Source organism: Tamandua tetradactyla, chromosome 2, assembly GCF_023851605.1.
Source record: "Tamandua tetradactyla isolate mTamTet1 chromosome 2, mTamTet1.pri, whole genome shotgun sequence".
Classification (NCBI taxonomy): domain Eukaryota; kingdom Metazoa; phylum Chordata; class Mammalia; order Pilosa; family Myrmecophagidae; genus Tamandua; species Tamandua tetradactyla.
Window position 1 is genome coordinate 34,240,162 of NC_135328.1, and position 13,258 is coordinate 34,253,419.

Here is a 13,258-nt window from a genome sequence, read left to right on the forward strand (position 1 = left end):
GAAAAGGGGGTAATGGTGTCCAGCTCTAAGTAATGGTTGCCTCACTGGGATCAGAAGAAAGAGTGAGGCAGAATAATTCATTCCACAGTCTAAGAAAGAAGTAGAAACATCCCTTCTATTACATCCCTAACTAAGAGTTTCCTGGTATCCTTCCTTTAAAATCAGTGTTGGGGTAGTGGAATCATTGAAACGATGGGAGAGCAAGGGTGTGTTCAGGGTGCCAGAAGCATGTATCATTATTATGGTAAGAAGAACATTTTTCTGCTGCCAAAAAGTTTACCTAGAGCCTCCTTCATATCTCTGTTCCTCAAGCTATAAACGAATGGGTTTAGCATGGGAATAACTACAATGTAGAGAATGGCAGCCCTGCTGTCCCCTTCTGTAGAGTGAGTTGATGGAGGCTGTAAATAGACACCCATCAGAGACCCATAGAAGAGCAGGACCACTGTGAGATGAGAACTACAAGTAGAGAAGGCCTTCCACCGCCCTCTAGGGGAGGAGATGCCAAACACAGCCCAGAAAATGCAGCTGTAGGAGAGGACAATCAACATGAGGGGCGAGGTGAGGCCCAGCAGGCCCAGAGTGATGATCATCAGCTCGTTAATGCGGGTGTCCGAGCAGGCAAGCTTCAGCAGAGCACTGGGATCACAGTAGAAGTGGGGGATGGCCTGGTGGGCGCAGAAAGCCACACGGGTCAGCAGCAATGTGTGCATCAGGGCAGGGCAGTTGGTTAGTACCCAGCACACACCTAACATTAGTGCACAGAGTTGGGGACTCATAGTTGTGCTGTAATGCAGTGGTTGGCAGATGGCCACGTAGCGATCATATGCCATCACAGCTAAGAGGAAATTGTCAAGGCCACCAAACATAAGGAGAAAATAGAGTTGAGTAAGGCACCCAGCATAGGAGATAGTCTGACTCCGAGTATAAATGTTGGCCAACATTTTGGGGATCGAGGCAGAAGTGAAACAGGCATCTGCTAATGATAGGTTGGCCAGGAAGAAGTACATGGGGGTGTGCAAGTGTAGGTCATAGCTGATAGCCAGGATGATAAGTAAGTTCCCCACCATGGTGACCAGATACATGCCTAGGAAGATGCCAAACAGGAGAGGCTGCTGCTCCAGCTCCTCAGAGAGTCCTAGAAGGAGGAACTCTGAAACAGAGGTTTGATTCACACTGCTTCGTTTTCCCATTCCTTGTAGTTGTTTTTATCTGTGTAGATAAAACCCTTCCATGTGTCAGTATTTTATTATTAGGTTAATTCAAAGATATATATCTGTGTGCTGGGAAAAAAAGAGAATAAATGATCCTTCCCGATGTGAATCTTTGGGTCTTATTGGAGATTAAGAAATATACTTGGGACATTTAGAGAATGGTCAAGATAATATCCTTCAAATACAAATTCTGGCTTCTATGCTCTAGTAAAGTCCAGAGAAAAGAGATGTCAGATAAGAGAAGTCCTTATAGGATATTTGGAGGTGTGAGAATTGAATATGACCTTGAAGGCAAGATTGGAAAAGACACTTATACTTGTCAATTGGAAATGACATGCATGATCTCCATCACTTCCCTTCCCCAACCCTGACACATTTACATGAGTACACAAAAATGTACACACCCACACATTAGAACATTCTATGTTGGACCCCAAAAATGACTCTGAGGGATAAGAGACTCTCCTGTCCATTTGCTTCCCCAATTTCTAGAATTCGATCTCATTCATCCAGTGCTAGTCCCTGTGTTCTTCTCTAACTGGGGGCAAAAGATATCTGAGCGTCTGTGTGTCCATCCTCCCAATCCACTGTTGGGACCTCACCTTCATAAACAGTACAAGGGAGCTACTCTCTCTCCTCCATCACTCCCTCTCTCTTTCTGTCTCCTTTCTCCCTATCCTTTTTCCCTTTTACTCCTGTGCTCCAGTCTCTACTCTGCGAACTGATGGTTTAGTTCCCTTTGATGTCTCCCTTGATGGTGTCTCTTGGACATAATTGTCATCAGTACTTATGAGAAGCTTACTAAGTACTGGTCACCTTGTTAGCATTAATTTACTTTTCACAAGTCTATGTGGTAAGCATCATTATTCTCCACAATTGTGCAACTGGAAAAACTGAGTCTCAGAAATATCTGATGTACCTGAGATCACATAGCTAACAAATAAGATTAAAATGCAAGTATACCTACTCCAAATCCTATGTCTTCACTCCTACCCTGTACTAAATCTCTCTGACATTTATTTCTTATAAATATATAAGAAGGATGGAAGGAATCAAATTCTGGCTCTCTAGGCTTGAAATAGCTGCTCTGTTCTTTTGTTCTCCTAGGAGTTAGAGCAAGCTAGTTTGAGATGTCATCTCATATTGGTCTTGTAGAAGCTGTGAATTTAGAAGCTTTTGTAAATAGTCCTCCATCTGTCCTTTGGATTAGAGGAAAGACATCTAATCTTACAGCCAAAGGCTCAACTCCCCAGAAACTGTCGCCTGGTCATTGGGCTGGTAAGGGCGGTGGTGGTGGTGGGTGTATGTTTGTATTGCCCCCTCCAGATTCTCACCTGTCACGTATGGGTCAGTTTCATGCATCTTCAAATTCTCCAATTCTCTCCTGTGGATGGAAAATTTACAATAAGGGACTCCCTGACTCAGAAAGAATAAAGTTGAGGTCTATTGAGTTTAGAGTTCATTAGGAATAACTAGAGTGTACGACTCAATTTCATCTTGACTAAGCTTGAGAAGGCAGGAATCTTCCTTAGGGTTATAAAGCTTCCTAGAACACCATTCCCCAAAACACTCATTAGAGCCCACCTTGGTATTGTGCAGCCTGTTCTCCAGCCAGCTTTGCTTGAGTCCTGGGGGAATGGAGGGCATCTCTTTCCCGGGGGTTAACTTCTCAGGAGTGTGATTCTGAAACCTCTTGCTGGGATGCAGTGAACTTCAGCCAGACAAGCAGGTCTCCTGGGAATTCCTTTCTATGCATTGGGCATTCAGTGTTTGCCCAATGCCCTAGGTAAAATTGAATTGAGGGAAAAGCTGGGAACATGTTTTAACATGAGCATTTTATGTTGGTGATTTCACTAAACAGAGTAATCCTAATAGGAGGCAACCCTCCTCCACCACCCACCCACACAAACCCAAATCACAATGAGGCAGCCTATATAAAGCATGCCAGGCAAAATGCCTGATACATAGGAGTTGCTAAAACTATTACTCATCTCTTGTGTTTTGGTGTATACTAATTTGGTACTTATTGAATACTCTCATCATATAATTGTAAGTAATACTCAACAAACTTAAGGTGTGGGAACTATAATTGAGGAGTTCAGTTCCTGGTCAAAAACATGTGTGATTTTTCAATCCTGACCATAGACAATTACAAAAGCTTTATCTGACAGATCTGAAGGGGGAAAGCTGCATCCCATATCCCCCACCACCACACATACACACAGACTTGTGCAGAGCCAGTGCATTGCTTTCTCTGCAGGGAGCTGCAGTCAGGACTCAGAACCCTCAGCAGGACATGCTCTTATCTGTGTGACTAACCTGTGGCCTTCCCCATGTGCCTCTCCTGGAACCTCCTTATGGGGGTGCAGGAAGACCTTGAAGACACTTTTCTCCACATTGACTACCCAGTATTTTTCCATACCTAGCCCCTGCTTCTACCTCAGTCCCATGGGTTCATAGAACTTCAAGGGCTTTTTTTTCAGATCTCCCTCAGCAGTGAGACACCCACATGTCTGTGCTGATCCATTTGACCCTTACTGGTAGTGCCATTCCATGAAGGAATTGGATCAGGAGGAGCCATGGTTTGTCTCTGGGTTAGTCTCTTGCTTATAACATTACAGCAAGTAATCAGAAGTTTCACTGTTATGTCCATTTTGGTTTGATAGTTTTAATTGGCTACCTTTGACACCTAGCAGCTCAGTTCACCTCTCTCTTAGATTTCTTTCTTGGTGTTTTTCCCCTACAGCTTTTATGTTCAAAAGTCCTTTCTTTCTCATATAGTGGTCCTTTCTATCTCATAATCAATTATGTCTTCTAAATTTTAAGTACCAAATTAAATTCTTAGTTTGCCTGCCATTTTTTTTCTTTTGGTATGGGGGAGGGAAGATCTATATATTTACTTTCAATTTTTCAAAAAAAGTTAGTTTATTCAATACTATTTTGAATAGTTCATGCAGTCATCATTTGTTTGTTAGGTAAAGCACCTGTACATGGCCTTTTCATATCACTTGAGCTACCCACAGTATGACAGTAGGATCTGAAAGGTAGCATCTTGAGAGAAAACATTTCAAGAGGCCAGGAGGCATGCCGCATGGCTTCATAGAACTTTGCTTTGCAAGTCCTGCCATGCCTTCTATGGGCCAAACTAGTCACTAGGTCGAGGCCAGCCACCAGAGGCAAAAGATTAAGCTTCCTTCTCTGTAGGAGGTGAAAGAATTTTTTACTGTCTCTTTAATTTACCACAGCCTCCACACTTGCCACAAATTACTTACATCTCCCTCACATTTAAAATATATATCCTCATCCATTCCCAAGACTTTCAGAATCACAAATGCGGCATCAGGTCAAAGTCCAAGATCCTATCAACTAAATGGGTCAAGGTGAAAATTTCCTCAGGTGTTGCTCATTGTATATTGTTCTTTCCCCTTGGTAAACCTGTGAGTTAAGGACACTCAATGCCTGTCCACCTCCCCTTATCCCAACACATTGGTGAGACAGACATTGGCGCACTCCCATTTCCCAAGGGTGGGAGGTGGACAGGAAGCACGTAACTGTACTTTATTCGTTCTCATGGCTTATAATCCACTCACAGATATACCACAATTCATCCATTCTACTTCTGATAGGCATTTGGAAGAGTCCAGTTTAAGCTATTACAAATTGTAGTGATGGAACATTCTAGTATATATCTTTTGGTGAGTATCTGTATGCACTTTGGTTGAATATATGCCTACAAGTGGAATTTTGGAGTCTTGAGTTTTGCATATGTTCAGCTTTAATTTTTGAAAGTGACTGCACTGATTTACTCTTCCAAAAGAGAATTTAGGTTGTTCTTAACCCACTAATACTTGGTATAGTCTCTTCCATTTTAGCCATTATTGCAGGTGTCTAGTAGTAATATATTGTAGTTTAAATTTAAATTTCCCTGATTACTAATGAAATTGAAAACATCTTTACAAGTTTTTTGCACTGTTCTATTGAGTTTTCTGCCTCTTTCTTGATTTGAAATAAGTCTTTATATATTGTGCGTAAACATATATTGTGAAATATATGTATGACAAATATTTTCTTCATCTTTGAGAGTTGTGATTTCACACTCTTATTGGCGTGTTCTGATAAATAAAAGTTTTCAATTTTAATATAGTCCAAATAATTTTTTTTCTTTATGCTTATGCTGCTTTTTCTATTTAGGAGAGGCTTATGTACTTTTTGATTATGAAGATATTCTAAACTGTGCTTTTATAAAAAAATTATTGTTTCATCATTTACATTTAGATCTGAATCCATTTAGAATATCTATATCTATAGCTATATCTTTATATATATTTTTTAACACGGGCAGGCACCAGGAATTGACCTGGGTCTCCGGCATGGCAGGCAAGAGCTCTGCCACTGAGCCACTGTTGCCCGCCCTGAAATATATTTTTAACGCAATTTTATTGAGAGAAATTCACACACCATACAACCCATTTGCAACATACGGTCACTGGCTCACCATGTCATCACACAGTTGTGCATACAAGAATTGATTTTTATAGATGGCATGAGGTCAGATTCAAATTGCATATTTTTCCCATTTGGATATCCAGTTGACCCAGACGATATATTGAAAAGATCATTGTTTCCCCACCATGCTGAAGTGTCTGTCACATTTATAATTAATCATATGACCATTTATCTGTGAGTCTATTTCTATACTCTCTATTCTGTTTCATTCCTCAGTTTGTCTATCTTTGCCAGATACCATACTGTTTTTGTTTTTTTTTTTGTTGTTGTTGTTGTTTTCATGGGCAGGCACTAGGAATTGAACCCGGGTCTCTGGCATGGCAGGCGAGAACTCTGCCTGCTGAACCTTTGTGGCCTGCCCACCATACTGTTTGAACTAATATAGTTTTAAAATAAGTCTTGATAATCAGTTGTGTAAATCCTCCAAGTTTGCTATTTGTCTTGGGCACCCTTGTTCTCTGCATTTTTATATGAACTTTAGAATTAGGTTGTGAATTTCCACACACACACAAACTAATTTTGAAAGTGAGTTAATTAAATACATAGAACAATTTGAGAAGATTTTATGCCCTTAGAATATTGAATCTTTTAATCTATTTATTTACATCTTACTTAATTTCTTTCAATAATGTTTTATAATTTGCAGTACAACAGACTTGCATATTTGTCCTTAAATTTATTCATAGGTATCTAATATTTTTTATTCTATTGTAAATAGCATGTTTTAAGTTTTTATTTTCTATTTGTTCATGGATATTGTGTAGAAGTAAAGCTGGCTTTTATATATTGACATTCTATCCAGTGATCTTGCTAAATTCTTTACCATTGGGGGTTTTTTTAGTATAAAATTAAGTTGTCTGATGATAATATTAGTTTTGGATTTTTGTTTCTAATGTTTGTGCATTTAAATTTCATTTTCTTATTTTGCTACACTGTTTGGGACCATCAGCAAATGCTGATGGGAAGCAGTAGTGACCATGGATGTCCCAACTCATCTGATCCCAGGAGAAAGCTTTCAATATCCCATCATTAAGTATGACGTTTTCTGTTGGTTTTCTTTATCACATTAAGGATGTTACCTTCTGTTCCTAGCTTCCTATGGCTTTTATCATGAATAGGTGTTGAAGTTTATCAAATGCTTTTGCTGCATCTATTGAAATTTTGAAGTGATTTTTCTCCTTTTCCTATTAATGTGATGAATTTCATTGATTGGTTTTTAAATGTTAAACTATCCTTTCATAGCATAATAACACAGCTCAATATATTATATTTTTTAGTATACCTGGATTTAATTTTCTAAGATTTTGTTTAGGATTTTTTAAACTAGAGAGATGGATCTGTAAATTTCATTTCTTGTCATATACATTTCATATTTTAGTATTGGATTTGTCATTACCTCATAAAAAAGTTAGAAATTCTCTCCTCTTTTGCTGTTCTGTGGAAGAGTTTGTATAAGTATGTTGTTATTTCTCCATTAAATGTTTGAAAAAATATGTCAGAGAAATCTTCTGGTCTTAGATATTTATATTTTGGGAAGGTCTAGTAATGGATGTCATTTCTTTAACAGATATTAAATTACTTAGATTTTCTCTTTTCCTGTCAGCTTTGAGATATTTTAATTTTGAGGCATTTGTCCATTCTACTCAAGTTGTAAAATTCATTAGCTTAAGTTTGTGCATATTGTAATTATAATTTTTACAAAAGTGAGGTGAGGAAAAATCGTATATCATGACTATAAAGATTGACGAATTTTTGTATATTTATATGCCTGTGTAAATACCATATAAATAAAAATATAGAATATTTCCATGTGGTTCTATCAGTAGGGAAGATGCTTTCTTCAGTGTTTGGCTTCTATCACCACCAATTTCTTTCTCTTACTCTTGAACGTCACATAAGTGGTATTATACGTATGTCCTTATAGGTGTTTTTTTCCACTTAACATTGTAACTGTGAGGTTCACCCGTGTTGTGGTATGTAGCAGTGACATTTTTATTGCATGTAGTGTTGTACTGGATGAATGTACTTGAATTGCTTTTACTTTTCTCTTTTACATGTAAACACGTGTTGTTTACAGTTCTGGCAATTATGAGAAAAGCTCTATATTGTGCATATCTTTTGGTAGACATATGAACTCATTTCTCTCGGTATATATACCTAGTACTAGACCCTGCTAGGTCACAAGGTAGATAATTAACAGTTTTAATAATATTACTAAACATTAGCTACCACCTTTAGGCTTTTTGTTTTGTCTATTTTTGCGTCTAATAATTCCTACTGTCTTTATTATTTTCTTTCTTTTGCTTTCTAATTATTTGACTTACTATTTGTCTCTAACCTGTCAAGAGAATTGCTTAAATAACTTTGGGACTTTTCTTTTCTAAGCATATGCATTCAAAACTATAAATTTCCCTCTAAGAGTTGCTTTAGCTACAAACCACAAGTTTTGATATGTTTTACCTTAATATCATTCAGTTCCAAATATTTTCAACTTTCTATTTTGATTATTCTTTGAACCATAGATAATTTTGAAGTGTATTTTTAAAATTTTTAGACATTGGAGATTTTGTAGTAATCCTCGAAGTATTTATTTCTAGCTTAATTCTATCATAGTTATGAATTCCTCTGAATGTTTCAAACATTTAAAATTTCTTGTGACTTTTTGTGAAAGAGTATGTAATATATTTCGAAGATAACGTGAATTCTTTTATTGAGTTTAATGTTCTATACATGTCCATTAGATCAAGTTTATTAATTGTGTTCATTTATTCTATATCGTTTTATCTTTTGGGGGCAGTGTTTCCATCAGCTATTGAGAAGTGTGTTACATTCTCTCAATATGATTGTGGATTTTCATATTTCTCCTTTTGCTTTGTGAATTTTCACATATTTTAAATAAATGGTATTGCAAACAAAGATTTAACATTTTGATAGCTTCCTGTTAAAGTGACACTTTCTTTATCATGAAAATCCTTATTTATTTCTGGTTTACTTACTTGAAGTGTATTTTGCCTGATATTTGTATAGCCACATCATATTTCCATGGTATTGTTATTTGCTGAATTACCTGAAAAGCAACCAGTTTTGAGTTGGCCCAGAACAGGAAAACCCTCTGAAATTTCATGTCCAGAAGTAACTTCTGGCGTGATACTGAGCCTTAGTAGAAGCTAAGTAATTGACCATGAGCCACCAAGATGTTATGCAACCTGAACTCTTCATCATGCACCAGGCGTCGTCTAATCCAGCAAACTGGACATTCACACAGCACCTGTCATCAAGTGGACTTGGTATATATGGTATTGGGCTCAAGGAGGTACTGAAAGCACATGTAAGCTGTGTGACTAGTTGACTGAGGAAGAAAAGATTTTTGAGCTTGGTTTATAGAAAGTCCTGCATGATATTCTGGCACTACCCTAAGCTGAACAGCGTCAGCATTGCAGTCCCACTTTGAGGTGACCTGGCATGACATTGGAAAAGCAAAATCCTCCAAATGGCCTGAACTTTTAGCAGTGCATCTGATTGTTCATGTTTTCTGGAATGATAGATGGCCAGAGGAACTGTCAACAGTGACTAAACCTTTAGCAGTGACTAAAGGTTTGATGGATAATTAAGGATTTGGAAAGAACAATATTGGAAAATTGGTGACAAGGCTGTGGGGGGAGACTTCTCTGAGTAGGCAAAGAGTGTGAAGACTTTTGTGCTCGTTGTTCATGTACACCAAAGAACAACCACAATTGAGAAGGATCCTAGTAATTGGGTGGACAAGATGACCAGATTAGTAGATGTCAATCAGTCTCTTTTTTAGAAAATTAATTTTCTACTAATTGGTATGAATAATTAGGATATGGGTATCTACCAACATACATTCCTACTTCCTCCCTTGGTAACTTCTAATTAACTCTCTCTTTGTGAATTTGTTATTTTTAGATATTTCTTATAAGTGACATCATACATTATCTGTCCTCATGTGTCCTGTTTATTTCACTTAGCATAATACTTTCAAGTTTAATCCATGTTGCAACAAGTCTCAGAACTTCATTCTTTCTTATGGATAAATAATATTCCATGGTGTGTATATACCATATTTTGTTATCCATTCATCTGTTGATGGACACTTGGGTTGCTTCCATCTTTTGGGCAATTGTAAATAATGCCTTTATGAACATTGGTGTGCAAATATCTGTTCAAGTCTGCTTTCAGTTCTTTTCAGTATTTACCTAAAAGTGGGATTGCCAGGCCAAATTATAATCCTATATTTAACTTTCTGAGGAACCACCAAACAATTTTCCACAGTTGCTACACTGTTTTACATTCCTACCAGAAACGATCAAGTGTTCCTATTTCGCCTCATCCTCTCCAACACTTACCTTCTGTTTTTTTAAATAGTAGCCTTTCTAATGGGTGTGAAAGGGTATTTCATTGTGTTTTTGATTTGCACATCTCTATTGGCTCATGATTTTAGCATCTCTTCATATGCTTATTGCCATTTGTATATCTTCTTTGGAGAAATGTCTATTAAAGTCCTTTGCCAATTTTTCAAATGGGATGTTTGTGTCTCTCTTTTTTTTTACAACAAAAAGATGAACAACCCAATAATGTTTATAAGCATATATGGTCCCACAAAAGGCATGTTCAAAGATGTCTTTAACAGCTTCACTTATAACAGTCAAAAAAATGAAAGCAACTCATAGGTCCATCAACAGGAAAATTAATATATAAATTATGAGTATTCATAAAATGAAATATTACACAGTGAAAAAAAGGAAAAACTTCTATTTTATGAAACAACATGATTGAATCTAACAGAAGAATGTTGAACTAAAGAAGCCTAATGCAGGATAGGCATTTATGGTTACATGAATCACGAGAGTGGTGACCTCTATGAGGGTGTGGTGTCACAGATAAGGTCAGAGGGAGTCTTCTGACTTGATGGCAAAGTATTATATCTGGATCTATGGGATAGTTATGTGAAATACTGTAAATATGGAAACACCCATTGAGCTGTGCACTAAGATTTGTATATTTTATATTGCATATTTGTATATTTTACAGATATTCCATAAAATTCTTAAAATATGACTGAATGCTCTGTGCTTATAGATGGGGTTACAGATGTTGAGTTTCATTGTAGGGTGATCTGACTGGGAAGTATTCAATAGTCTGTACTTAAGAATATTATTTTTAAAAATAGAAAGTTTTTTATTTTATATAAGTACCTTGAGGGATTAATAAAGATTGAGGAGGATTCATTCATGCCACTCTTTAATACTACCACTCAACATAGAGAAAAAAGGTAAGGCATCCCAATTTTTAATTAAGCCAACACTATACTAATTTGTTCAAATTGGGCAATTATGAGTGTTGGCTCTAACAGGGACCTAGGGACCTCTGTCCCATGACTCCTTGCGTTCTGTGGATGCCCAAAGTGGCTCTGCTCAGCCTTCTCCCAGTATAAGTCTGATGAACCAGCATCTACATCTTCCTGAGTCTGTCAGTGCAGGTTCAGATACAGCTATTCAGAATACAGGTATTTGCCTGAAGACCTGGGCTGGGTGATGGGTGAGAATATCATGTGTCCTAGGTTATCTTAAATACTTTGTACAGATCCTCTTCTCTGACCTTCTCTGTTCCAATTTGATGAACATAACTATGATTATTCCTGCCTCCCCTTCAGCTCTGGCCTTGATTTTGTATCTTTTGCTGTTCTCTTGGGCTCCTCATCTGAAACCCTAGTCTCTCTCTCTTTTCCTCCTGGTTTAGCAATCTTACTTATGCTTCTGGCTTTTTATCACCTGTATTCATTATTTTGACCCTGAATACTGGCTCCAATTATATGTAGCACTCCAGTAGAATCTGAGCTCTTTCCACTAAGAAGTCAGGGCATCTGCATTCCTTGCTTTTCAGTAACCAAGATAGCAGTGAGAGAAAAATTTGAGAAAAGTAGTTGCAGGTTGGCAGTTCCTGCCTTTGGAATGTTCTCTCCATTATGTCCAAGTTAGCCCTCACCTGTTAGCAAACACAGTAAATCAAGAGCCTGCACAGTTAAGTAAAAGGAGCTTTTCACCCTGGAATAGAAAAGTCATGTCTCAAGATTCTAGAAGCACCCCATTGTTGTCTGTAAGATCTAAGTTTTCTGAGGATAAGAAACCCTTTTGGGAGGAAGAAGAACAAAGGATAAAGCAAGAGATACTAGAGCAAGGCCTTTATTTCTTTGTCATTTCTCCTTAAATAGAAACTAATGAGTCTTGCACTCTCTCCCTGCATTTAAATTTTTGTAATTGCTTTTGTCATCATCCTGTAACCAACATTTATTAGAGAAAAAGTACAGAAAGGGAAAAGCCGGGCTATGGTGCAGAGTTCTGGGCTCTTTTTTTTGGAGGATTTGGGGAAATTTATGGTGTTAATTTGTTGGTACCATAGACTGAGGGACTTGTGTAGGAAGAGGTTTTTCAAAGCATCACATGTTGGCAGAGAGAAGGAAGGAAATGCAGTTGTGCCCTAAAATAACTTATAATCAGTTTAATGGATTAAATGGATCTGAACCAGCTTACTTGCTGAAGGTAGGGGTCTAGATGTCAGGAAAGCCTAGAATTTGCCTGAGACTCTGCACCAAGTGCTTGTTGATGAAATATACAAGCAGTCATATTTTAAGAGTCATATACTCTCCTGGACCTAGTTATTAGAACATACCCAGTCAAAGCCATTTGATGTTTGCGAGGCATCATATTCTCACTGAGAGATAGAGTAGGAGAAAAAATAGCTTGTGGTTTTCTGATCCCTCAGAAGTAATATAGCCCTGAGATGTGCTTCTCAGTTATTGTAGAGATCAGAGGTAGATAAATATGATAGATCTGAAATTTCTCTTTTTAAACTTTAAAGAACAATGCTTCAGTCTTTTTTAATTTGGAGGTAAAGTTTTTTTTTAGGTATGGCTCTGAATAAAACTTGGAAAATGGGAACACATATAGATCTGCAAGACATAACCAAGAATAATAATTAATATAAAAATAGCTGACTTAAGAAAAGGGTGCTAATCTGAGAGCCTGGATACCTTGGCTCTTCTATATTTTCCTTCAAGGCACAATGTAAACTTAATCACTATGCCTTTCTGAACTTTAGCTTTCTTATCTGTGAATCAAATGGAGGGATTGGACTAAATAAAATTTTGTTAATGTTGACAGTCTCAAAAATACATGAAGAGGTTTTTTTGTGAGGGGGAATATGGTCTGGGAATCGAACCTGACTCTCCTGCATGAAAGATAAGCATTCTAACCACAGAACTACCCATGCACCCAAAGGTTTTTGTTTTTAAATACAGATATCTAGACTGTACCCTTGAGAATTTAATTCAGTACATATGAAGTTGGGACTAATATTCTGTATTCTTAACAAACATCCCTTTTGCTTGATAAACTTGTCCACAGACCAACGTTTAGGGACCTCTGGCCAGATGACCTTTTAGATTCTATCCAGCTCAACAATTTCATTATTCTGCATAAAAGACAAGTGTACAGAATGCAACAGGGAAGTGAGACAAA

General features: G+C 37.4%; 1 protein-coding gene across 1 annotated transcript; it reads right to left on the reverse strand.

The window, feature by feature from the left end:
• Positions 1 to 239: 239 nt before the first annotated feature.
• On the reverse strand, positions 240 to 1,235 carry LOC143655958 (olfactory receptor 1N2-like). Its single transcript, XM_077127541.1, is given in 1 exon segment — positions 240 to 1,235. A coding segment is annotated over 1 exon segment (996 nt).
• Positions 1,236 to 13,258: the final 12,023 nt, after the last annotated feature.